The following is a 26,555-nucleotide window of genomic DNA, read 5'->3' as shown; positions in this document are numbered from 1 at the left end:
AGTAATTTGCAGGATCCTGTCATTTAACAGAGCCTAATTTTTCCCCACAAATTATGTACTTTCTCATCATACTTAAATATCCTAAATCGAGGGGATGAGACTGAGGAAAAGTATAGGTCCCTTTACCATTCCTCCACTTCCCACTCCATTCCTCCTTATCCCATTTTCCCCATTACCCCGTGACCCTTCGCCCCTCTTCTCCATTCCCTGCCCCTGTTTCCCCCTCCATTTCTCTGGCCCTCCCAACTCCGCGAGCAGATGGGTATTGATCCGGACCCTTCAACCGGGGCGTTGGGAGCAGACGGACCGTTTAAAGAGGGACACCAGAGCACGTCTCTGCAGGTGCGCACCAGGATGGGGAGACATTTGGCGGAGGAAGTGGAGAGAAGAGGGAGGGGGGTGAAGGACCGGGAGGTGGCATGAAGGGAGGTGAGGTGGGGAGGAGGAGGGAGAGGGGAGGAGGGAGGCGAAGTGAGGGAGAGATGAAGGGGGGAGGAGGGAGGAAGGGTGAAGAGGAGGTGGGTTGAAAGAGAGGTGAGGGAGAGGGGAGGCGGGGCGGAGGAGGGAGGGAGGGGTGGGGAGGCGGGGCGGAGGAGGGAGGGAGGGAGGGGTGGGGAGGCGGGGCGGAGGAGGGAGGGAGGGGTGGGGAGGCGGGGCGGAGGAGGGAGGGAGGGGTGGGGAGGCGGGGCGGAGGAGGGAGGGAGGGGTGGGGAGGCGGGGCGGAGGAGGGAGGGAGGGGTGGGGAGGCGGGGCGGAGGAGGGAGGGAGGGGTGGGGAGGCGGGGCGGAGGCGGGGGAGAGGCGGGGGAGAGGCGGGGTGGAGGAGAGATGGGGAGGAGGGAGGTGGAGTGAGGGAGAGATGAGGTGGGGGTAAGGAGAGAGGAGGAGGGAGGTAGGGTGAAGGAGTGAAGGGAGGTGGGTTGAAAGAGGGAGGGAGGGTGAGGGAGAGGGGCTAGAGTGGAGAAGTGGGATGAAGGAGGAGGAGGCGGGATGAAGGAGAGGAGGCGAAGGGGAGGAGGGAGGCGGGGTGGAGAGGGGGAGGAGGGAGGCGGGGTGGAGAGGGGGAGGAGGGAGGCGGGGTGGAGAGGGGGAGGAGGGAGGCGGGATGGAGAGGGGGAGGAGGGAGGCGGGATGGAGAGGGGGAGTGATGGAGAGGTGAGGTGCGGGGAAGGAGGAGGGAGGCGGAGAGAAGAAGAGGTGGGGTGAAGGAGAGGGAGGGAGAGGGGAGATGGGTGAAAGAGAGGGGAGGGAGGGGAAGTGGGGTGGAGGGAGGTGGGGCGAAAGAGAAAGGTGGGAGGAGGTGGGGCGAAGGAGAAAGGGGAGAGGAGGTGGGGCGAAGGAGAAAGGAGAGGAGGTGGGGCGAAGGAGAAAGGGGAGAGGAGGTGGGGCGAAGGAGAAAGGAGAGGAGGTGGGGCAAAGGAGAAAGGGGAGAGGAGGTGGGGCGAAGGAGAAAGGGGAGAGGAGGTGGGGCGAAGGAGAAAGGAGAGGAGGTGGGGCGAAGGAGAAAGGGGAGAGGAGGTGGGGCGAAGGAGAAAGGAGAGGAGGTGGGGCGAAGGAGAAAGGGGAGAGGAGGTGGGGCGAAAGAGAAAGGGGAGGGGACGTGGGGCGGAGGAGAAAGGGGAGGGGACGTGGGGCGGAGGAGAAAGGGGAGGGGACGTGGGGCGGAGGAGAAAGGGGAGGGGACGTGGGGCGGAGGAGAAAGGGGAGGGGACGTGGGGCGGAGGAGAAAGGGGAGGGGACGTGGGGCGGAGGAGAAGGGGAGGGGACGTGGGGCGAAGGGGAAGCCTGGAGGGGACGTGGGGCGAAGGGGAAGCCTGGAGGGGACGTGGGGCGAAGGGGAAGCCTGGAGGGGACGTGGGGCGAAGGGGAAGCCTGGAGGGGACGTGGGGCGAAGGGGAAGCCTGGAGGGGACGTGGGGCGAAGGGGAAGCCTGGAGGGGACGTGGGGCGAAGGGGAAGCCTGGAGGGGACGTGGGGCGAAGGGGAAGCCTGGAGGGGACGTGGGGCGAAGGGGAAGCCTGGAGGGGACGTGGGGCGAAGGGGAAGCCTGGAGGGGACGTGGGGCGAAGGGGAAGCCTGGAGGGGACGTGGGGCGAAGGGGAAGCCTGGAGGGGACGTGGGGCGAAGGGGAAGCCTGGAGGGGACGTGGGGCGAAGGGGAAGCCTGGAGGGGACGTGGGGCGAAGGGGAAGCCTGGAGGGGACGTGGGGCGAAGGGGAAGCCTGGAGGGGACGTGGGGCGAAGGGGAAGCCTGGAGGGGACGTGGGGCGAAGGGGAAGCCTGGAGGGGACGTGGGGCGAAGGGGAAGCCTGGAGGGGACGTGGGGCGAAGGGGAAGCCTGGAGGGGACGTGGGGCGAAGGGGAAGCCTGGAGGGGACGTGGGGCGAAGGGGAAGCCTGGAGGGGACGTGGGGCGAAGGGGATGCCTGGAGGGGACGTGGGGCGAAGGGGATGCCTGGAGGGGACGTGGGGCGAAGGGGATGCCTGGAGGGGACGTGGGGCGAAGGGGATGCCTGGAGGGGACGTGGGGCGAAGGGGATGCCTGGAGGGGACGTGGGGCGAAGGGGAAGCCTGGAGGGGACGTGGGGCGAAGGGGAAGCCTGGAGGGGACGTGGGGCGATGGGAAGCCTGGAGGGGACGTGGGGCGAAGGGGAAGCCTGGAGGGGACGTGGGGCGAAGGGGAAGCCTGGAGGGGACGTGGGGCGAAGGGGAAGCCTGGAGGGGACGTGGGGCGAAGGGGAAGCCTGGAGGGGACGTGGGGCGAAGGGGAAGCCTGGAGGGGACGTGGGGCGAAGGGGAAGCCTGGAGGGGACGTGGGGCGAAGGGGAAGCCTGGAGGGGACGTGGGGCGAAGGGGAAGCCTGGAGGGGACGTGGGGCGAAGGGGAAGCCTGGAGGGGACGTGGGGCGAAGGGGAAGCCTGGAGGGGACGTGGGGCGAAGGGGAAGCCTGGAGGGGACGTGGGGCGAAGGGGAAGCCTGGAGGGGACGTGGGGCGAAGGGGAAGCCTGGAGGGGACGTGGGGCGAAGGGGAAGCCTGGAGGGGACGTGGGGCGAAGGGGAAGCCTGGAGGGGACGTGGGGCGAAGGGGAAGCCTGGAGGGGACGTGGGGCGAAGGGGAAGCCTGGAGGGGACGTGGGGCGAAGGGGAAGCCTGGAGGGGACGTGGGGCGAAGGGGAAGCCTGGAGGGGACGTGGGGCGAAGGGGAAGCCTGGAGGGGACGTGGGGCGAAGGGGAAGCCTGGAGGGGACGTGGGGCGAAGGGGAAGCCTGGAGGGGACGTGGGGCGAAGGGGAAGCCTGGAGGGGACGTGGGGCGAAGGGGAAGCCTGGAGGGGACGTGGGGCGAAGGGGAAGCCTGGAGGGGACGTGGGGCGAAGGGGAAGCCTGGAGGGGACGTGGGGCGAAGGGGAAGCCTGGAGGGGACGTGGGGCGAAGGGGAAGCCTGGAGGGGACGTGGGGCGAAGGGGAAGCCTGGAGGGGACGTGGGGCGAAGGGGAAGCCTGGAGGGGACGTGGGGCGAAGGGGAAGCCTGGAGGGGACGTGGGGCGAAGGGGAAGCCTGGAGGGGACGTGGGGCGAAGGGGAAGCCTGGAGGGGACGTGGGGCAAAGAGGAGAGGAAGTGTGGAGGAGAGGGGAAGGGGATAGGGAGAGGGTGCGGAAAAGAGGAGAGGGAAGAAGGGAGGAGATGCGAGGTTGGAAAGTGGTTTGGATAGTGGAGTATGGGTTGGTTGTCGGGTGGAGGAGAAGGAAGTGATGTCTGGTTGTGAGGGTGTGACTGCAGGGTGGGGAGATGGAAAACAATAAATCTGTGGGCGCAGAAACAGTAAAACTTGGCAGATCAAAAAAAATCTGCTGGAACGACTCAGTGGGTTGAGCAGCATCTTTGAAGGCAAATGGGTGGTCAACGTTGCAATCCAGATGCAGGCCCTTGACCCGCGGATATCTTTCCCTTCACAGATGCTGCTGAGTTCCCCCAGCAGTAGGTCTGATTTAGATTCCAGTATGTCTAGTCTATTATGTCTCCATTTTATTTGACAGATGGCAGTTCACCAAGAGTAAGTTTGGTGGGTGCTGCATGTGAATAGCTTGTAATTAAAGCAGACTAGATGTTAAGGAAAAGTCTTCATCTGTAGTTGCTCATTTCTTTCTACTTATCCATAAATATAATTCCAGGATTGCATGAGTGGACAGTTCAATGGACAGCGAGGTACAGCGAGATGGTAGAATTCTGGACTTGATTGATGATGCATGGCGTGAGGACAAGTTGCCGTATGAAGATGTGGAAATACCATTGGTATGTACCTGGGAGAGGGGCGGTGGGGTGGAGAAAGGGGAGAGGACGTGGGGTGAGGGAGAAAGGGGAGAGGACGTGGGGTGAGGGAGAAAGGGGAGAGGACGTGGGGTGAGGGAGAAAGGGGAGAGGACGTGGGGTGAGGGAGAAAGGGGAGAGGACGTGGGGTGAGGGAGAAAGGGGAGAGGACGTGGGGTGAGGGAGAAAGGGGAGAGGACGTGGGGTGAGGGAGAAAGGGGAGAGGACGTGGGGTGAGGGAGAAAGGGGAGAGGACGTGGGGTGAGGGAGAAAGGGGAGAGGACGTGGGGTGAGGGAGAAAGGGGAGAGGACGTGGGGTGAGGGAGAAGGGGGAGAGGACGTGGGGTGAGGGAGAAGGGGGAGAGGACGTGGGGTGAGGGAGAAGGGGGAGAGGACGTGGGGTGAGGGAGAAGGGGGAGAGGACGTGGGGTGAGGGAGAAGGGGGAGAGGACGTGGGGTGAGGGAGAAGGGGGAGAGGACGTGGGGTGAGGGAGAAGGGGGAGAGGACGTGGGGTGAGGGAGAAGGGGGAGAGGACGTGGGGTGAGGGAGAAGGGGGAGAGGACGTGGGGTGAGGGAGAAGGGGGAGAGGACGTGGGGTGAGGGAGAAGGGGTTGAGGACGTGGGGTGAGGGAGAAGGGGGAGAGGACGTGGGGTGAGGGAGAAGGGGGAGAGGACGTGGGGTGAGGGAGAAGGGGGAGAGGACGTGGGGTGAGGGAGAAGGGGGAGAGGACGTGGGGTGAGGGAGAAGGGGGAGAGGACGTGGGGTGAGGGAGAAGGGGGAGAGGACGTGGGGTGAGGGAGAAGGGGGAGAGGACGTGGGGTGAGGGAGAAGTGGGAGAGGACGTGGGGTGAGGGAGAAGGGGGAGAGGACGTGGGGTGAGGGAGAAGGGGGAGAGGACGTGGGGTGAGGGAGAAGGGGGAGAGGACGTGGGGTGAGGGAGAAAGGGGAGAGGACGTGGGGTGAGGGAGAAAGGGGAGAGGACGTGGGGTGAGGGAGAAAGGGGAGAGGACGTGGGGTGAGGGAGAAAGGGGAGAGGACGTGGGGTGAGGGAGAAAGGGGAGAGGACGTGGGGTGAGGGAGAAAGGGGAGAGGACGTGGGGTGAGGGAGAAAGGGGAGAGGACGTGGGGTGAGGGAGAAAGGGGAGAGGACGTGGGGTGAGGGAGAAAGGGGAGAGGACGTGGGGTGAGGGAGAAAGGGGAGAGGACGTGGGGTGAGGGAGAAAGGGGAGAGGACGTGGGGTGAGGGAGAAAGGGGAGAGGACGTGGGGTGAGGGAGAAAGGGGAGAGGACGTGGGGTGAGGGAGAAAGGGGAGAGGACGTGGGGTGAGGGAGAAAGGGGAGAGGACGTGGGGTGAAGGAGTACCCCACGTACTCTGATCAGTAAATAGCCTAATGTGACTCCAACAATGTCATTGGTCTGGGAGTGAATCCACTTCCGATATGCTGCATGTTTTGATCAGAGGAGACGAGGTGAAAATGATTGTATTCCAGATGGAGTTTTAAAAGAACCTGGAAATCTGAAACAAAACAGAAAATTGTAAAATCTCTCAGCAGGTCAGAGACATTGGTTAAGAAAGAGTCAACTTTTCAGGTTTCCTCAGTGGAACTGAATAAGTGTTAAATTGTTGAGGGGTGGGGGTGGGGGTGGAGGGTTGAAGATGAACCAAAGTTGTCACGGCAACAATTACTTTAGTCATTCATCATTCTCACTCACTCACAAAGATCACATCATTAGAACACATAGATTTTCCATTCATTCATTGCTTGGCTTCGCAATCAAAGAACAAGGATCATAAACAAATTTATGTCCTTCATGTCTGCACAATGGATTTTTTTTAGGTGGAGTGGAATGTGCGGAGTACTTGACCCCACCCTTTCCAACCAGGGTTTATCTGCCACGTCCTATCAAACTGGAACGGTGACAGCCAGATTCTCGGGATGTAGGTATTACATTGGAGTGTCCTCTTCCTACCTAGATGGATGGCCTGATGGGGCTATGAGCCCCATTTGCCCAGGTCTGAAATTGGAGTTTTCCTTCTCTTAGGCTGGCTGCCAACCAAGGCTAACGAGACCAGCCTCCCCATCCAGTTATACCGCCAGACACTCGGTCGTGCCATGACGAGGCAAACTTAGTGAAAATGGGGACACCACGAGAAGGTGTTGCTACGGATGCAGTTAATGTAGGAGAGGCCATTTGCAGTGACCTCCTGCCTGGCAAGCCAGACAGTGGCCACGTGGGAATTACTTCACCAAGAAAGGAGATACTTTCCCTGTGTAGTAGGACATCAGGCCCAGACCTCACCTGCCCCCTTGATGCCATACCAGGATCTTAAAGGTGCCCTTCTTGCAAACACTGCTCTCACCTACATCTCTGTTTCCTGCACTTCTGTTATTGCTCCTTCTTCTTCTCACCCAGAACAAGGACAGGGTTCCCTTCTGTTTCTAAGTGAATTGGGTGCATTTTAAGACATGGTGCATCTGTACCAGGAAACTGGTAAAGGGAAAATTGAATATGAGAGTCAATTGGCAAGAAACCTTAAAATATACGGTAAGGAATTGTATAAGTTACATAAAAAGGAAAAGACTTGCAAGGAAAATATAGATTGCACAGACAGAAGTGGAAACATTTATAAGAGGAAATAAAGAAATGACAGACATTCAACAAATATTTTGTGTTTTAACACAAACAATTTTTAAATAGACCTGCTGGAAATACTGAAGAACCAAAGACTTAGTGATAATGAGCAACTAGTAGAAAAGGTGACTGTTCATTTTGGACAGTTGCATCATTCGAGGATAGATTGGAAGAGTAGAGAGTATATATTAACAACTTGCTGGAGGACTTCAGTGAGTTGAGTGGTATCAGTGGAAGAAAAATAATTGTCAGCTCTGAGCAGAGATTGGATAGGATGGATTGGAGATGGGGACTCTCACCAGAAAAGTACTTAGAGATACCTTCAAAACACCAAGGAATTGAAGATGATTGGTCAAATATTGGACCACAGTGAGTCAAAGGATCTCTTTCTGTGCCTATGACTCAGTGGTTGAGTATTAGTTAAAATAATAGTATCATGGCGCATCCCTCCTCTGAGGTATGCACGATATTGCTGATATTTGTGGAGTTAATTGTTTTCATTATAAGTAATCATTAGATTGAGATCAGTAATGAAGTCTACCTTTACCTGGTAGTGTGGTACATGAACAACCTTCTTTCAATGAGGAGCTCATTAACGAGCATCTAGGAAGGGAATGGTCTTTGTAACTCCTGTATTTGTTTTCCTTTTGCAGAGTGAACTACCGGAGCCTGAGCAGGATAATGGAGGAACAACTGAATCTATTAATGAACAAGATATGAAATGGACTGACCTAGCCCTACAAAATTTGCATGAAAATACCCCATCTGCAGGAAGCTAGTTACTGAGGGCATTGGTGCCACCACCACAGCAAGGTTAGCTTCTATATCCTTTCCACATGGCAGCTGCCAGAATTTGCTCTTGCTGCAAACTTTGTCCAAACCAGTGCAAGAAATTAGAAGTGGTACAACAAAGAAAAACAGACACAACCTCAGAGTGTTTATGGATAATTAAATACTCAATGAAGGAGTGGAAAATGGTTATAATCACTTTTGATTTTAAAACTTGTTAAAGATTGTGTTCATCATCTTGAAGTATTGGCCTCTGTGATGGTGCCAGCTTCATCAATGGCTTTATTTGGTACTTCCATTTTATATCAGGTCCACATGTGTTGTATAATCCTGGCATACAAATCGATTCATGCTATTTATAACTGAATTCATGAATGATTAAAGCGCACACTAATCTTGTAAACATTAAAGTTTTTATTGATTTTTTTTGTCTATTTTAATATTTACCACCAGTGAACTGAATATAGTTCCACAAAACATATTAGAAATATATATGAATGTAAAGACCCTTGCTGTGATTCTCTGGGCTTTCTTGTGACCTTCAGCAACTGAATGCACAGATCTAATGTTAACATTACTGGGCTGAGGATTTATTTGCATCATATAATTTTTTTTTCTGAGGGCATACTGCACATAATTGTATCTATTTTTCATTAATTTTCTTTGATCAATGCATTCCAAAAATTGTTAAAATTGACATATGCTAATAGAATAATATTTTAACTTTCTGCTGGTTAATTTTTAGTCTGCCAGGTCAGGTCACTCGTCTGAGTGCTACTGGTACCATGTAACCCAGTACTACCTGTTGCATGGTTGGGTGATCAGCGACTAAACCGGCTCCTCCACCAGGCTTGCCTAATGAAGAGGGTGGGTAGACACCCTGCAGGCCAAAAAACAAGACCTGTGAAAGGGTCAGCAGCCATCTAGCAAACACGTGCTGTGAAGCATGCAAAGGGCATCCCTTGCATTGAAGCTTGGTCCAGCCATTCACTCAACCGAACTTCCCCCAGCTGTCTTGGACCTCACCATACTGCTGGATCTGGGAGACTATGTCGAGAGGGTGGGTCTGGAACTGTGCAACCCCATTCATGCACACACTGTTCCTTTCTGAGAGGAATGAGGTATCCTCATATCAAACCCAACAAACTAACTGAAAGGAACCATCATCATCCTATGGGATGGATAGCCAGAAGAAGGAAGGTATAGTCTTAGCTTGTATTCCCTTTTTGAGATATTACCCTCTTGATGTCACTATAGAAATTTATATCTTAAACCACATGTCCAGTTATGGGGCTGTGGATTCAAAATTGGTCTGAAGTGTGTTTCAACATTTTCTGTTTCATTCAACAAATATGATCTGAATGTTCATTTCCACAATGAGCATCTAGTACAAGGTGACATCAAGAGCAAGAGTGTGGTGCACTGAAGTCTTTTCAGTTTTTAAGATCATGATTCACAGTCACTGTGTGATCCTAACTTTTTTTTACTTGTTCCATTTCCATCCCTTTCTGACTTGCGCATTATTGTCAGTTGAGCTTTCCTGAATTGTGTCATAATACAAGCCTTCCCTTCTCCCTCCCAGGTCACCTCTCATTCTTACTAACTCAAGAAAGTCTGCTTATCCTTTTACTATGCCAAACCCATGGGCCAGAATTTAATCCAATGATCCTTTCTGCCTATTGCAGATGTAGTCATCAACCAGACCTGTATTCAGTACTGCAGATTAGATCAAATACTAATTATAGTCTTGTAATAAAATGGAAACACATTATTACATGAAATTACCTTTAGTTTGGCATAAGGCAGACAACGATTCCCCAGTAGCATTGCTCTGTGCCCCTTACAGTCAGAGAACGAGAAACAAAGGAGATTCCTCTCAGAGTTACTAAGAGTCAGTGGATTTGCCTCTCTGCAGCCACACAAGACTCCCATTTCAAACCATGAACAACCTGAGCCCAGGTCCAACACTCCGACACTATGAGGAAACCTTTAGCTGTCTTCCTTCAGCCAGTGTGGGTTCCTCTCTTACAAGTCAACAACTCACTTTCTGTACATGTCCTTTAGCCCCTCGCTGGTTTGCCACCATGGTCACAATCTTTCAGATCATCTCCTCTACATCTCCATTTCTGGTGTCTTGTGCAAATATGCAATCATTTGAGGCTGCTGCCGAACACAGGTGACACCATCTTGGGCCCAGACTCCAACATCACAGGATTTTAAATAAAACACCGTCAACAGGCCATTTAAAGCATATAGGAAGCTGTCAGAAGCAGGATGGGGGTGGTAGGACCCTGCAGGGGAGCACTGTGTCTCCTGCTCTCCATTCTGGGTCCACATCAGAGGCAACGCTGCCATTAGAGCAACTCTGGCAGTGCTGCCAGATGTGTCATCACTGGGGCTTTGTATAAATTGAGCAAATTCTCTTGCTCAAATTATTAGGATACCACTTATCCTTGCTATGAGACGGTCCACTTCCTGAAATTGAGTGGTGTGGCAATGCCAAATCTGAAACAATAAGCATTCCATTAGATTGACCATTATCCTAAAAGTTGACAGACCCAGCTACATATATGAATCTGGTTGACTCTCAAATACCCTCTGAACCAGCTGTGTAACCCATTTAGTTCAAGGGTAATTGGGAATGCATAAATACAGGCAAACCCTGCTATACACTACTTCAATCAATGTGAAATTCTGTTACTGTGATTTGGAAAACTACAACCATTTCCTGTTTTACTGTCGGATCTTTCTGTAATTTTTGGAAAACTCGAGTTACAACGGCCCTAAATAAAATATGCAAATGACAGTCAAACTCTGTGTGTGCTCCCTATTAAATATAGATAAAAGAAAATGTGGAAAAGAATCTGACAGTGATAGTAAAAGAAAAGCAATTACTTTAGAAGAAAAACTTGGTTGTTAAGCGACATGAAGATGGTGCCAGGAATATGAAAATCACTTTAAGTAAGAAGCGCGAATATAAAGAACGGTAAAGTTGCATCAGTTTCTCTAAGCGGAAATTACTCAAAACAGACCCATCAATGATTGAAATGGAACGACTTCTTCATCTTTGGATTGAAGATTGTAACCAAAATTGAATACCACTTTGTACAAAAAACATTCAAACCAAAGCTTTAAACATCTTTTTGATGCTTAAAGAAAATAAATTTCAAGGAGATACGGAAACCTTTGCTGCACATTTATGTTGACTTAATCGCTTTAAACATCAAACAGGATTACACAACGTGAGAATTACAGGGGACGCTGCTAGGACTGATTTAAAAATACTGCTGCAAAATTTGCAGAAATTTAAAAATAAGTTGTTGAAGAAGGGAATTACGATGATAGGCAAATATATAATGTTGATGGAACGAGCCTATACTGGAAAAGAATGCCAACAAAAACTTGTTTTTTAGCTAAAGATTAGGCATCTCAACCAGGATACAAAGATTTGAAAGACTGACTTATCCTTTTATTAGGAGGCAATGCAGAAGTGAACTTAAAACACCTATGCTAGTGTACCATATTCTGAATCCTGTGCTTTAAAAGGACTAATAGTCAAACTCTACCAGTTATTTGTTGTGCTAATAAAAAAGCATGGATAACCAAAAAAAAATTCGTATTTTTGCCCAACAGTTGAAAAATATTGCAAAAAAAAGCGCTCTTGCTGTTAGATAATGCTCCAGGACATCCTGCTTCATTGGGAGATTTGAATGAAAATGTAAAATTTGTGTTTCTACCACGGAATATAACATCATTATTGCAATCAATGGACCAAGGAAGTCTTGCATCATTCAAAGCATATTATCTTCGAAGAACTTTTGCACAAGCATTTCAAGCAACATCAGGATAAAATGGAATTTTGGAAGAAATACAATATAAAGCAGGTCATTGAAATCATCAAATCTTTGTGGCAAGAGGTTACTTCCAGCAATATGCGATTAGTGTGGAAATATGCCCCATTGTACAAACAATTTTCTTGGCTTCAGTTTCACATACAAAATAATTGCAGAGATAACTTATTGGAAGTAATATTGGTTTTGATATGGATGCAGAAAATGGAGAAAAATTGCTTGATTCATGTGTAGAAGAATTAAGCAAAAATTATCTTCATTTCGATGAGCAACGTGCATTTGAAGGAGCTGAAGATAAAAATGGTGAAGCAGCTGAAAATACAGCTAAAGAAATCACTGTAAAAGAACTTGAAGAAGGATTTGAACTTGTTGAATCCAAAGATTTTTAGCTAAATGCCAATCCCAGCATTGAAGTCCTCAGCAATTTAAAAAAAGTGTTCGCTAGCTAGAGGAAATTGTATAATGAGGAAAAAAAAATCAAAATCTGTGTAGTCAACTTTGGACAAATACTTTTCTAAGAAATAGTTTAGGTATGATGTAATTATGAAATAAATGAAAAATAGAATTATTTTTATTAATCTTAGTTTTGGGATTATATGCAGCTAAAAATATTTTTAAAACCTTTTTATGTCTTTTTGGACGATCTGAAAGGATGGGGATTCATTGTAATTATTCTATTAATCGCTTAATTCAAATTCATCTTACGCAAGTCAAAATTGGGATGAATTAATCACATAAAGTGGGGTTTGCCTATAAATATTAATCTTTTTCAACACCCAGGTCCCACAGTATGAATAAAAATGACCTGAAAACTCTGAATAGTCAGGAAAATATGGGGGAAAGGCAGGAGAGTTGGGCTGAGTGGGAGAATGGATGAGTTCATGATGGAATGGTGGAATGGATTTGACAAGCTGAACAGCCTACATTTGCTCTTGTACTTTATGGACTTAAACCTTTTTCTCACTGTAATCAGTTTGTTTAAATTTCTTGATTTGTTTACATGTATGTTGTGTACACTTTATTTGCACCACCAATAAGTGGTAATTCTGCATGGCCTGCAGGAAAAAGAATCTCAGGATTGTATGTGATGTCTTGTATGTACTCTGACAATAAATCTGAATCAGATACAAGAAGAGGTCAAAGGCTGTGCCTCTTGCCTCATCTCCCAACTCCTAAAGTTTTTCTGCTATCTATCAGACACAAGTAGTGTGATAGAATATCCACCACTTTTCTGGAAATATGCAGCTCAACAACACATGGCACCATTCCTTGTCTCCTTTTACACACACATGATCAATTCTACCTCGTCCATTATCATATCCAATTAACACCTTTTGTTGGTTTGGATTCCTCCCTCATTGTTTGAATTCTGAGACTTTCTGATATATCCTGCTTCCGCCTTTTCTGATTTTTCCTTGAAGAAGGGCTCAGGCCCGAAACATCGCCCATATTATCTTTGTCTTTCATAGATGCTGAAAAGACCAGCTGAGTTCCTCCAGTATTTGTCTATCATCCAGGTCAAAGCAACAGTCCATTCAGCACCCCAAATATACCATTCTGCCTTCCTCAGCAGGGACTTTTGAGTATTCAATCTACTTAAAGAATGCTGCATTACCTGCTGAGTTTCTCCAACACTATCAGCCTAACTACTACCTCATAGTCTCTGCTCCAAAGAAGGACAAAGGAAGCATATGTTGTCATCAGCTCAAAGTGCCTGTCCAAGTAGTACCCATCCTAGCTTAGAAGTACACCACCATTTCTTCACTGAACTGTGGTTGCCTCCCTAACAATGTTACTAAAAAGAATGCAGTTTGTCAAGAAGGTAGCTCACTGGTATCAAGGACAATTGGAGTCCGTCAAATAAATATTTGTCTTTTCAAAGATGTCCATCAGTCCAAACCTTCAACAACCCGAGCTCTAGCTGCACAACTCTGACACCATCAGTGCCCTCTTGGATCTCAGTTTGATACCTGGGTACCTGTTCAGCCACACTTGAGTAGTCCATAACGTGGTGTAAGTTCCTTGACTGCAGTTGCCAACAGCCCATATCCTATATGAGTTCCTCCCCGCAGGTCAACAACCGACCTCCTGTGTGTTCTTCAACTGCAGAGCCCCTTGTTGGACCATCGCCAAGTTCCCTGTCCCATGGGTTATCTCCTCTGCTTGTTCTCAAATGGGGGGTGGTCTCCCCCTTTTCTGGTAGTCTGTGCCAGTCCTCCACTTCCCCAGAGTCTGCAACCCCTTGTGCCCGCTGCCGCACATAGGTGCTGCCATCTTGGCCCCAGACCCCGCGATTGCTGGATTTTAAAATAAACTGCCATAAACTCCATTAACAGGCAGATTAAAGCCTGTACAGAACCAACAGCAGTAGGACTGGGTAGTTGGACCTCATGGGGTAGCACTGTTTCTCTGCTTCCTGCTTTCCGTGGATCTGCACCAATAGCAAGACTGTCATAAAGCAGCTCTGGCAGCGCCGCTATTTTTTTCTTAACATCTAACTTCCAAAGCATTTCCATCATCTACCAGGCATAAGTATGAACTGTAATGTTATACTCACCACTTGCCTGGAAATGTGTATTGGAGAGACATGGGAGAACATGACATCATAATACTGTACTTCCAGGTCTAAAGTTTGATCACAATCACTGTCCAATCACTATAATGCAATATTGTTACATCATTTAATTTCAAACTGATAACTGGCATGCTTATGTCATACATGTATCCATAGTAACATTAATATTCTGATTTGTAAGCCACTAAAATTGATGAAGACACAGTTTCTCCAAGAGCATTATTTACTTCACTGAATATTTTCGTTACAGTGAGGCAATCCTTACAAGGTACTGTATGTATGAATAGGATGTTGGTGTAAGTATTGCATAGGAAGGAAAAAAACTGTCCATTACTTGGCAGACAAACTTTAGAAAACTAGCTTCTCAACAAAATTTGTTTTTTTTTTAAATGAAGAAGCTTGTAAAAATTGAATCATTTTACTTTCTGATTTAATGTATTCAATGTTGAATTTGAATACAAATGAAAGTTGTTTGGTGTTACTTGAATTAATGAAAGACATACTTTTCCTCTGCTATTTAAACTGAAGGCATTTTCCTGGATGCAGTGCAGCTTATGTCTGACGTGTGATGATCAGCTACCCTGACCAGAGTCAGGCACCTGGCAGTCATGAGTTTAGTCACTAGATAGTTTACTGAGTGAGGTAGGTACCCAATCCATCCATGGGAGACAATGTACACAATAACAGCTTTAAACAGAATTTGGGAAACTACAGGCCACTTTGTTTAATATCTGCCATAGGGGAAATATTTAAAATCATGTTAGCAGTAACATATTGGGATGAATAGAAGGATTGACTGGGTAATGAAAGTGTAAACAGTATTGATCAAGCAAGTCATGGGATTAAGACACTTGAAAAAGCAGCTTTTAGTTCATTAGAAAGTCATCTGGAAAGACAGAATTGGAGTGACTTTGGGTGAGATGGTCACTTCTGCTGTTTCTCCTTGTCAGAGAAGAGCAATGATTTACTGTGGCCATTGTAATGGTCATTTTTGATTGACCCATGTCTGGGTAAGGAAACAGGATCAGTCCTGTATTTGGATCATGACCATTTCGTTTAACCCTTGCCTGTGTTCGTAAATGCATCGCGTCTTGGAAGTCACAAGTTTTGAAAACCTACGCAAGGAAGAGGAGAGTTGTGACAAATCATTTATATGAAGGAACGTTTCTCTGAAAGCAACTCAACAAGAATTTGTGAGTTTTGAGACGTCTGATGACTCAGTGTCTCAACTACTTTATATTTACTTCTGAACATCAGTTTAAAGGTTCTGAGTTTCAACACAGGATTTCTAAGACTGAACTTTGAATTGACTTTTCAGAATTGTGCCTAAGCTGTAATGGTTTAGGTAATACACACACACACACACACATACACACACACACACACACACACACACACACACACACACACACACATTAACGCATAGTTGGGGTTAAGTTTAGATTTAAGTAAGATGTTATATTATTAGTAGTTATTTATTAAAAATTTGTTTTAAGAAATTATTGTCTTGGTGAATTACTATGGCTGCTGGTCGATGATGTAACAGTATTAAATTTAAAACAGCAGTATCTGTTTCTCAGCAGGACCCACATAGTGGCTGGGGCCATCAGCATTCAGCAGCTAAAGATCAAAATGAAATTCATTACTGGAGCCTTCATTGCTGCTCTTTGCTCCCTAAGTGGTAAGAACACCTGTAATCACTGATTTTTATTGGTTGCAATAAATGGAAAAGCATTTTAAATATTTGATGATGTATTTTAATAAAATATCTCTAATCATAGTTCAATTCAATGCATAAACCTAATGACAGTGCATGAATCCTCCCTGTATCTTTGTGGGTTTTCTCCAGGGGCTCCGGTCTCCTCCTACCATTCAAAATGTACTGGGAATATAGGTTAATGGGGTGTAAATTGGGTGGCACAGACTCATGGGCCAAAATGGCCTGTTACCATGCTGTAAGTCTACATTTTAAAACATTATAAATTAAATATTAATGCATTATCGATTGCTAAACATAGGACGGTACCACACAGGTGCAGTTTCTTTGACCTGTGATGTCTGTACTGAATATGATCCAAATTCAACAAAATCTCTTCCCTCTGCACTGGATCCATATCTCTCTATTCCTGCATTTTCATATGATCTCTAAAAGCCTCTTAAGTGCTGCTGTTGTATATTTTCACCAATACATCTGGCTGACAGTCCATTCCAGTCACCCACCATTCTCTCTATAGAACTATTTTCCTCACACGTCTCCCTTAAACTCTCCCCTTCTCTCCTTAAGTACATATCCTCTCATATTTGGAATTTGGGGAAAAAAAGATTCTGTATCTCCTGAATTCCTGCAGTCATGTTACAACTATATAAAAATTTAGTAGGCTGCACCTGGTGTATTGTGTGCAATTATGGTCGCCCCATTAGAGGAAGGATGTGGATAATTTGGAAAAGGTGCAGAAGAGATTTACCGGGATGTTGCCTGGACTTGAAGGTGTGAACACTGGGGAGAGGTTGGATAAATTGGCTTTGTTTTCTGTGGAACTTCAAAAGCTAATGGATCTTTATATTAAATTATGAGACCCATTGCTGGGATAGAGAGTCAGAATCTTGTTCCCAGGGCAAATGGCTTTGTGACATGCATTTAAGATGGGGGAGGGGAGTTTAAAATATGTGGGGAAAATGTCTGACACGGGGAGTGGTGGATGCCTGGAACAAGCAGGCTGCCAGGAGTAGTAGTGGAAGCAGATACAATAGTTGTGTTCAAGAAACTTCTAGATGGGGACATGAATTACCAGAGAATAGAGAGATGTTCATCATGTGCAAGCAAGAGAGTTTTAGTTTAATTTGGTTATCATGTTGGCACCAATTCCAGATTTACATTGGGCTGAGTGGGCTGTAGCCCAGGGTCTCATAATCTAGGGAGTCCTCAGCATCCTGCCAAAAAAATTTTAAAATGACCATTAATTTTATTTCATTTGCAACTGTGATGTAATATTTGTAGATGTATTTGGGAGATAAATTGGTAAAATTAGAGTAACTTATATACATACACACATTTTAAAATACTGAAAAATTCATATTCAATGACTTTACAGAAACTATGGAGAATGCTATGCACATTTCACAAGTAGGTGCTAATTGAAATTATGTCATGAAGTGAATGGACTGGAGACAGGTCGTCAGTGTTGAACATTTTTACAAGACTTCTGACCTTTATGCAAAGTGCTCACTCAAAGGTCACTCCTGCATTCTTGTTTACCTCAAAGCAACAGATGGAAGAAGACTAACTCCTATTGTTTTATGGAGAAGGAGGAGGTTTTAGCAAGTGTGTGTGTGAGAGAGAGAGAGAGAGTGTCACAGCTGAAACAAGCAGGAGAAGCTGGTTAGAACTGAAACATAAGCTCTAGAGTAACGGATGGCTGGAAGTGCGTTTCTCTTGGAATAAGCATGAAAGCATGAAAGAGAGAAGTTATCATCTGGAGAACCCTGATGGGGCAAGTTTCATCAGCAAGACATTGAGGTGACTAATGGTGGTACCTCAGTTGTGGAAATCCTGGAACAACAAATCTCTGCAAACGTACAAGAACCTTCCTGAGCAGTAGACATTTATCTTTCGAGCACCAAACCTGGTGAACTTTATACATGTTAAATTCTGTGCATAGTATAAGAATTGCCTGGAACCAGAGAACTTGGAAGAATGAGGTGTGGTTGAACTGTGAACCAAAGAACTTAAATTTACACACACATTACATACACATGCACTTAGAATTAGAAGGAGGTTAAGTTGGGTTAGTTAAGTTAATAGAGATAAGTTAAAGTTTGATTTTGTTTTCATGTTTAAAGATAATTGAATCAACTTTGTTTAAGTAACTACTTGTCTTGGTGAATGTCTATTGCTCCTGGGTTTTGGGATCCTTTGAGCTTGTAACACAACAATAAAAATCAGGGGCGTACCTAGGCCGAAATAATGTGTAAACACAAATCTAAAATTCAAGAACACATTGATGGGAGTGCCAAACACACTCACCCTTGATTTTACTATCTAGGCCCCGATGCTTAGTAACATTAAACACGTACGTATAACAGTTACACAAGTTTTTATGTGGCCGATTCTCAACTTGTGGAAATTCAGAATTCTAGCATTGTGCCTGCTGGAGAGAGCTCTGAGATTGCTGTCTATCATTATATAGCATTGTGATGGATTATATCATATTTAATATTGTATATAGATATGTTTTTCAAGGAGAAAGATTGTGGAAGTAGTGTTGGTCACAAACAAACACAAACACTTCACAAAACCTCATTTAAAATGCCAGAGCTCTGCTCAAGGCAGACAGTCCAGGCTCCAAGTACCTTTGCAAAAACTTTGAAGAATGCCTATAGAGACTTCACAAGTAGGTGTTAATTGGACATGTTGTGGAGTAATTGATTATTATTTTGAAACCAACAGATGAACAGACTCAGAAGAATGTGTCCGGTGCTGCAATCTGTCTGAAAGCAGTTTGCTGTTCTAAGAAGGTCATGTGGTTTTGCAAGCAGAGAGAGAGAGAGAGAGAGAGAGAGGAGACCAAGCAGGCTTTCTCTAAGAGAGAGAGAGAGAGAGAGAGAGGAGACCAAGCAGGCTTTCTCTAAGAGAGAGAGAGAGAGAGAGAGAGAGAGAGAGAGAGAGAGAGAGAGAAAACGGTTTTCTGGAGCATGGCAGCTTGTTTAAAACCCCATTTTGAAGATGGGTTGTGAGTTCTGAGGACAGCCGGTTGAAACAACCCATGTGGTCCATATAAGAGGAAATGGCTGGCTAGAGTGCTTCACCTGAAATAAGGGAAACAAAAAGGAACTCTGTGGTGACCTGCAGAAGAAGAGGTTATCATTTGGAAAATCCTGATGGTGCAAGTTTCTTCGGCAAGACACTGAAGTGGCTGATTGGAGGGAATAAGTTTGTGTGTGTCCAACGAGCAATGAATCTCTCTTTGAAACCAACGATAAACTTCCTTAGCAGTAACCAATTACTTTTAAACACCAGAGCTTAGTGAAAATTCATAAATGTTGAATTCTGTGCACAGTATAAGAATTGTCCGATACCGGTGAGCTTGGAGGATTGAGAAATGAGATTGGACTGTGAATCAAAGAACTTTTCTGAACTTATACACATTACGCACACCTGCGCTTAGAATTAGAAGAGGGTTAAGTTAAGTTAATAGTAATAAGTTAAAGTTTGATCCTGTTTTTTTATGTTTAAAGAAAATTTAAAACTTGTTTAAATAACCATTAGTCTTAGTGAATTTCTATTGCTGCTGGGTTTTGGGGTCCTCTGGGCCAGTAACAGCGTGCATTTTGAGAACAAGTGAGGATTCTTTTATATCATTGTAAATCTCAGTAATATTTAATGTACTGGCAAAAGATCATTTCTAGACTAAAAAGGATTAAGAATGATTTATGGTCAACAATGTCCCAAGATCGGTTGTCTGATCTGAGCATTCTCTGCATAGAAATTGATAAACTGCAACTTACTGATCTTAATGACATAATTAATGTTTGCATCCAAAAAAGCTTGAAAGTTCTGACTTTGTTTACAGTGTAATGTTGAAACATTGCTATGAATGTTCTGTGTGAATGTCTTCATTAATTCCATACTTTTGTAAACTTATTAGAAGTTATAAATTTATAAACAATCTTTTTATCAATGTCAAAATTTCAGCAATGTTCTACTTTCATTGAGTAGATAAAGAGAATGAGGTTTTGTTTCTCATGATCAGATGGTATTAAGTTTGGGCCTCCCAATGTCTCCTAGCCTAGACCCTCCAGTTGCATTAATCCAGCACTGGTTGGTGCAGAAGTTGTGTTTCTGAGCGGCTCTATATGCTCCTAAATCGATGAAGAGATGACTTGTTGACAAGTGATCTAAGAGGCCCTGGGCCCTTGCCTGATATGCTGCCTGAATGGTTTGATAATAATTAATCTTGCTCTTCATTAATGTTGCAGCAGCGGCATTGAAATGCTACCACTGTTCCAATGCACGTCTGGTAATGGACTGCAACAAAAACCAGCAGCAATGTCCTATGAACAAAACGATGTGCCTCACTTCTGTGAAAACATTAGGCTTCAGCCAGGGTAAGTTGTTTCACTTTGGATAACATAAACCACCTGTTTATGATTCGTTTTCTGATAAAGGTTCTTTTGCGTCTATTTTAATCACTGACTCTTGAACCTACACATAAACTGTTCACTTTGTTGTGAGATTGCTTAGGTCTGTCTATTGTATGTTGATCACGTGTAGCCCTGTGTCACAGGCTTCCTGTTGTGCCTGGTGCTCCATGCAGATGGCAGCCAAGGTCAGGATTGAGTCCTGCTAGTTGTCCCACAAGAAGTTATCTCATAAAATCTTACAGACTGATGTGAAAGCATGTTTTGCCCCTGGCATGGACTGGTAGAGACTGGTTGATGGGAACCAGGTACTGGAGCCGGGATTTGAGAGGGTGCTGAGGGTAAGAGGGCTCCTGAAAGGCCTCGTGTACTGAAGGCTTCCCGATCATGTTGGAGGTTTGGATCTGAAGCTCAGGTTGCCAATGGATTAAACAAGAGTCTGAACAGTTGCAGAGGCTCCAGGAGCGCTGGAGGTAAATCCACGGACTCTCAGAGTCACTGAAGGGATTCTGTTTTGCTTCTCGTTCTCCTATTATTAGGAGCACTGGGCAATGCTCATGGCTACTCTTTGTCTGCCTTACGACAAGTACAAGTTTATTAATTTCATATATATATTTTGTATTATTATCTGACAATAAAGGATGAAGTGATCTGTGGCTGATGAAAGGTGGTTAGCACAACACCTTTACAGTGCCAACAATCAGGACCAGGGTTTGAATCCCATGCTGTCTGTAAGGAGTTTGTACATTCTCCCCGTGTCTGCGTGGGTTTTCCCTGGGACTCCGGTTTCTTCCCACCGTTTAAAATGTACTGGAGGGGGTGTAGGTTAATTGGGTGTAAACTGGGTGGCACAGATTTGTTGACTGAAATGGCCTGTTACATATATACACATGTGGGGCTAGGTCACATATTAGGCACAACTTCAAGGGGTGGTAAGAAAAGGTCTGAAGAACTAAGCTCTGTATTCGGATAAATTTTAATGATTGGCAGATTGAGAGGTTGAAATGTGAGTGTAGGAATGTTCAACAATAAACTTAATCAGGGACACATTTAAGAACTCTTTACATTTTAATGCTTTTTCCTCTCTATTGCAGTCAGTTTGTTTACATTTCTTTATTTGTTTACATGTGTGTGTTTACAGTTTTTTTTTGCATTATCAATAAGTAGCAATTCTACCTCACCTGCAGTAAAATGAATCTCAGTGTTGAATGTGATGTCATGAAATCTGTTACAGGAGGCAATGTGTTGCCGTAATATAGATCTATGTGTTGCCGTAATATAGAGCTATGTGTTGCTATAATATAGATCTATGCTTTTGCAGAAAGACTGGGCTACGTGACAACAACCAAAAAATGCTCCTTTCGAACGGAGTGTGATGGAGATGCAAGTGACTTGATTGTTGGAGGCAAAAAGGTTCTTTGCTGCTCCACTGACCTGTGTAACTTTGATGGGGCAGCCTTGACTTCCAGTCACCACTGGACATTGGTGGGAGGAACTGCTGCCCTCACCTGGACTCTTGTAGAAATTATGCTCTCAACCTAACACAACAGGACTGAAATGCAGTGTCATGGATATCAACAAATGCCTAGATTCCATCCACTTTGCAAGAGAAGCTTTCAAAGGAATTTGTCCTTGTTTGCTCTGTGCAGATTGCACTCTTTTCTTAAAATGTTGTAGTTAATTTCTGGTGTATTTTAAGGTGAAAACTTTTGCCATCATTTAAGGGATGGCTATGTTAGACATAATTGAAACACATAAACACATGGCTAATTAGAATAGAGCATCTTAGTGCTGAGTGTAAATTTGGAGGGCCAATCAAATACTCAGAATGACAATGATCTGATTATTAGCATAAAGGGAATTCTGGTAGTCATAAGTAAAGGAAAATGTCTCGAGATGGTTTCAGGCAACTGGAGAAACATAGTGCTGCTGTCACAAAAATAAAGAGAAATGGTAAGTAAAAGATTGTGTAATTTTCCACAATAATTGAATAAGTATTAGGAGAAGAAGCAAGACTATTGATGTTTTTAATTTGTTTCAAGTTCATTGTCATATTAACTGGTTTAGTGAGAAAGTTTCTTCTGTAAACAGCAAATTTATAATGCTCATAGAGCCATACAATTTAAATTTAGAGATACAGCACAGTAACAGGCCCTTTCGGCCCATGAAGCTGCACTGCTGTTGTGCTGAGAAAGTATCAAATTCAATGGGTTCACAGAGATGTGTCTGGACACAAGGGTTTGTAATCACATGTAGCTTTTATTTACACAACAATTTATAGAAGAACATGGGAAAATATTAATGGGAATAACGCACGTGCACAGTTTATAGAAGAGCATGGGAAAATATTACAGGAATAACACACATGCTCAGTTTATAAAACAGCGTGGTAAAACCTTACTGGAATAAAACGTGCACAATTTTTAAAGGAGTGTGGGAGAATGTTACACAGTACACAATTTATAATTCACACAGGTGGTGCCAACATTCGCACACTACAGCATGGGTAATACACACCCTTCCCGAATCCCTAATCATCGGGAGGCGGCCCTGATACATGTGGTACCTGCAGGGGTATATATACACACTCTCAGACCCCCGATCATCGGGAGGTGTGACTCTAAGTATTGATCTATAGCAATTTGAACTACGCTGATATTACAGCTCCGCTTCAGTGCAGCAACCCTTCCAAGCGACATCCACATTAGTGACCACGGCATGGAGCAGTGTCCGGAGCTATCACCATGAGGTAGAGAGAGAAATGTGCTCTGTGCTGGTGTTCAATAGAGTGCTAATTTATGTGTCCAGACAATAATGATGCTGAGTGATTTGAATTAGCAAACGGCAAGGTGTATACTAATTAGTGGCTGGAGCCCAACCTTGATTGACGGGTAATGTGATTTCCTAATGAGTTCCAGATGAGGGAGGAAGGGCGGGGTGGGGAAGGACACGTGACCACCTGCAATACACACATTCCATACAGGCGGGGTGCCACATCTCCTCCACATGCATTCCATCCTTGGAAGCCACTTCACTCTGGAATTACTATGATGACAATCAAGGACTTTACGCACATATAAAAACTAAAATGCAAAGAACAAAAAAAATTTTAAAAAACACATACTAGTCAAGTGGATCAATATATATCTTTCTTTCTTTGGCTTGGCTTCGCGGACGAAGATTTATGGAGGGGGTAAAAAGTCCACGTCAGCTGCAGGCTCGTTTGTGGCTGACCAGTCCGATGCGGGACAGGCAGACACGATTGCAGCGGTTGCAAGGGAAAATTGGTTGGTTGGGGTTGGGTGTTGGGTTTTTCCTCCTTTGCCTTTTGTCAGTGAGGTGGGCTCTGCGGTCTTCTTCAAAGGAGGCTGCTGCCCGCCAAACTGTGAGGCGCCAAGATGCACGGTTTGAGGCGTTATCAGCCCACTGGCGGTGGTCAATGTGGCAGGCACCAAGAGATTTCTTTAGGCAGTCCTTGTACCTTTTCTTTGGTGCACCTCTGTCACGGTGGCCAGTGGAGAGCTCGCCATATAATACGATCTTGGGAAGGCGATGGTCCTCCATTCTGGAGACGTGACCCATCCAGCGCAGCTGGATCTTCAGCAGCGTGGACTCGATATATATAAGGGCCTTCCAAATGCCCTTGGGGTGCGCAAGATGCATAATCAAATTTAATGACAGTGCCCCACCAGCACACCACCCACCCCCCAACCGATGGAGCAGGGTGCTGTGGGAGTTGCCCTGCTCTCCAGTGCCAGAGGAAAGGGTAGAAAAAGGAATTTGGTCACCGATTCATTTGCCTGGTGAATGTGAGTCCCCTTACCACCAATGTCTGCAAGCAGACAATAGATGGTCATCCATCAGGTGCCAGATCCCCCTCTTGGCTTGCGCATCCCGTACCTTGGCCTCATACTTGCACAGAAAGCCCAGATGCCTGTCAATGAGCTATCTTATGGTGGGGGTGGGGGGGGGGGGTGGGGGTGGGTGGGCAACAGGAAGTATATGGAATGCCCCATTTTTCTAGGCTCTCGTTTGACACCAGGATGCCATTCCTGCATACGTTCTCTTCAAACGGGTACCATAGGTGTCTGTGTTGGATCCCTGTAACGATAGCCAGGACTGAAAACTAGCCAATTTAGTGTTGTTAAATAAAAGCTCCCGAAGCCCCCACCCCATGAGTTGTTTCTGTTAATGGGAGTTCTAAACTGTGGTTTGATCAATTACTGTAACTTTGAATCTACAAATTGTAGCTATGAATCCATAACTTCTATCTTTAATCCCCTGACACTACTTATATGACATAATTACTACAGGTCAGAGTGATTGAAAAAGAAAAAGTTTAAAAAAAAGGGAAAAAAACAAGGTTCATCAGAAAACCCTTGCTTGTAGTACAAATCACAATAGGTGCCAAAATGTCCAGTGAGACACTTTTATGGCAACAGCTGCTGCCTTACAAGAGAGTTCTTTGCATAATAAATTACAGAACTGTGGTGATTAAGGTTTTGCATAATAATTGCCAAAAGCTGGTGTGGCCACAATTTTGATTCGGTTGCAACAGTCTGTTGAGATGAACATTTCATAGATCCTCACGTCGAGAAGTGGAACAGCTTGAAGGGTAGACAGCCTTCTCCTGTGGGGGAAGGGAGGAGAGCTCAAAAGATAGATTAATCAGGGGCCACCTCTGGTGGGAGAACAGAGGGGAGGCTGGTCCAGGTTGGGATGGCCAGTACATGGGAAGCTTCACCCACACGGGGTTCCCCCCCCCCCCCCCCACCGCCCCGGAATGCTCTCTCCAGAGAACACACGTCTCGTAAGTCACCAGCAGGTTGATGTTGCAGAACTTCCCCTCTGTCCTGAAAATTCAAGCGAGAGCTCTCTGCTCTGTGTACTCAGATCCCTCCAGAAGGGTAATGGTTTCCCAGACTGCCTTCCCCATGAGGGGCAAGACCATCCCTCTAAAATTGGAGCGCGTGATGGTGACTAAATAGCCCACCAAGGCACCAGTCACTGTGCCTGGCAGGTTGTGCTCCTCGGTGCCCCCCGCAGATAACCACCATCAGTACCCACTCCATAACAATTTGCATCCCTACATCAATGGGGTGCCACTGTGGTTGGCCGTGTCAACCTAATTCTAGGAGGGCAGGGATCCTGGCCCAGGATACCATGGTGTGGTTTCATTATCCATCCCTCTGGCAGCGCCCACAAGGTGCTCTGGTGGGCAAACAGACTGCCCAAGGTACTTTCTTCCCCATGAGAGAGAAGGGAATTGGGAGCACCCTCGTCTCCCAACTGAAGCAGTAGTATGGCTTCAGATCCAGGAGCTGGAATGGACAGAAAGCCTTGTGGCTGCAGAGGTTGCTGGAGCGCAGAAGGAAAATCCACAACCATTCAGTGCCTCTGAACCTTCTCTTTCTTATTGGTGGTGGCACTGGGCTAGTGGCTCCTCTTTCTGTGCCTTTACAAGAACCAATATTTGACAAAGGTTGAGTGTGTGATGTACATGAGAAATAGTCTTGTGGTTCTTCAGTGTGTGTGGATATTCTGTATTGGCCAACCAGCAGGTGGCACCAACACTACACCATGACACTGAAATCCCGCACTGCCCTAACACACAAATCATGTTGCTTCAGGCAACATCTGTGGGAAGATGTGGGTGGTGAGAGAGCTGGACAACATGGAAATGTCCTTCAACCCAGCTCCATCTGAGCTGGTTCCATTTGTTGGTCCTTGGCCCCTATCACTCTAAATCAGCCATTCTCCTGATCCAGTGATCATTGGGGGATCAGAGATGGACAGGGCGAGCAAATTAAAGTTCTTTGGAATCACTACCTCAGAGGATCTTTCTGGGACTCATCATACTTATGGCATCATGGAAAAAGTGCATCATGCCTCTACTTCCTCAGGAATTTGCAGAGGTTTGGCATGACAGATTTCTACTGATGTGTGGTGCAAAGTGTGCTGGTCTGGTATGCAGACACTAATACCCCCAAGCATAATGCCCTGCAAAAGGTAGTGGACACAGCCCAGGACATCACAGGTAAAACCCTCCCCACCACTGAGAACATCTACAAGGAGCGCTTGCTGCCAGAGAGCAGCAGCAACCATCAAGGACACACACCACCCAGCACATGTTCTGTTCTCGCTGCTGCCACCAGGAAAGAGGTATAAGTGACACAAGACTCGCACCACTATCTTCAGTCTCCTCATCAACAAACTCAATCACAGACTCATTTAAGGTCTCCTGTGTACTTTATTGATTTTT

The 26,555-nt window shown here is 46.2% G+C and overlaps 2 protein-coding genes and 1 long non-coding RNA gene across 7 annotated transcripts; 2 read left to right on the top strand and 1 right to left on the bottom strand.

Moving 5' to 3' along the window:
• The first annotated feature begins 263 nt into the window (after positions 1–263).
• anapc13 (anaphase promoting complex subunit 13) lies at positions 264–8,155 on the top strand. Of its 2 annotated transcripts, none has more exons than XM_069894940.1 (3): positions 264–342; positions 4,168–4,288; positions 7,594–8,155. In XM_069894940.1, the coding sequence occupies exons 2-3, from the start codon at positions 4,190–4,192 to the stop codon at positions 7,717–7,719; spliced, it is 225 nt and encodes a 74-aa protein (XP_069751041.1). In that variant the 5' UTR covers positions 264–342; positions 4,168–4,189; the 3' UTR covers positions 7,720–8,155. The 2 variants fall into 2 exon arrangements, with proteins under 2 accessions (XP_069751041.1, XP_069751040.1); XM_069894939.1 differs by having other exon boundaries at positions 340–429.
• Positions 5,323–14,237, bottom strand: LOC138741214 (uncharacterized). Its single transcript, XR_011343400.1, has 3 exons — positions 14,138–14,237; positions 6,669–6,796; positions 5,323–5,822 (listed from the first exon to the last, which is right to left on the bottom strand). It is a non-coding gene; the product is annotated as an uncharacterized lncRNA (long non-coding RNA).
• A 76-nt stretch (positions 14,238–14,313) lies between these two features.
• Positions 14,314–22,073, top strand: LOC138741855 (ly6/PLAUR domain-containing protein 2). 4 transcript variants are annotated; one of them, XM_069896100.1, is made up of 4 exons: positions 14,314–14,423; positions 15,736–15,836; positions 20,132–20,260; positions 21,615–22,073. In XM_069896100.1, the coding sequence occupies exons 2-4, from the start codon at positions 15,788–15,790 to the stop codon at positions 21,833–21,835; spliced, it is 399 nt and encodes a 132-aa protein (XP_069752201.1). In that variant the 5' UTR covers positions 14,314–14,423; positions 15,736–15,787; the 3' UTR covers positions 21,836–22,073. The 4 variants fall into 4 exon arrangements, with proteins under 4 accessions (XP_069752201.1, XP_069752202.1, XP_069752200.1 ...); XM_069896101.1 differs by having other exon boundaries at positions 14,315–14,423; positions 15,739–15,836; XM_069896099.1 differs by having other exon boundaries at positions 14,316–14,451; positions 15,739–15,836.
• Positions 22,074–26,555: the final 4,482 nt, after the last annotated feature.

This window comes from Narcine bancroftii, chromosome 8, assembly GCF_036971445.1.
Source record: "Narcine bancroftii isolate sNarBan1 chromosome 8, sNarBan1.hap1, whole genome shotgun sequence".
NCBI classification, from domain to species: domain Eukaryota; kingdom Metazoa; phylum Chordata; class Chondrichthyes; order Torpediniformes; family Narcinidae; genus Narcine; species Narcine bancroftii.
This window is presented reverse-complemented; position numbering and strand designations above follow the sequence as displayed.

Bases quoted from the DNA above. Each gene is read 5' to 3' on its own strand.
- anapc13 (XM_069894940.1), top strand. From the start codon at position 4,190: ATGGACAGCGAGGTACAGCGAGATGGTAGAATTCTGGACTTGATTGAT. The intron at 4,289-7,593 runs GTATGTACCTGG...TTCCTTTTGCAG, and splicing joins AAGATGTGGAAATACCATTG to AGTGAACTACCGGAGCCTGA.
- LOC138741855 (XM_069896099.1), top strand. The intron at 15,837-20,131 runs GTAAGAACACCT...TTAATGTTGCAG, and splicing joins TGCTCTTTGCTCCCTAAGTG to CAGCGGCATTGAAATGCTAC. The intron at 20,261-21,614 runs GTAAGTTGTTTC...ATGCTTTTGCAG, and splicing joins AACATTAGGCTTCAGCCAGG to AAAGACTGGGCTACGTGACA.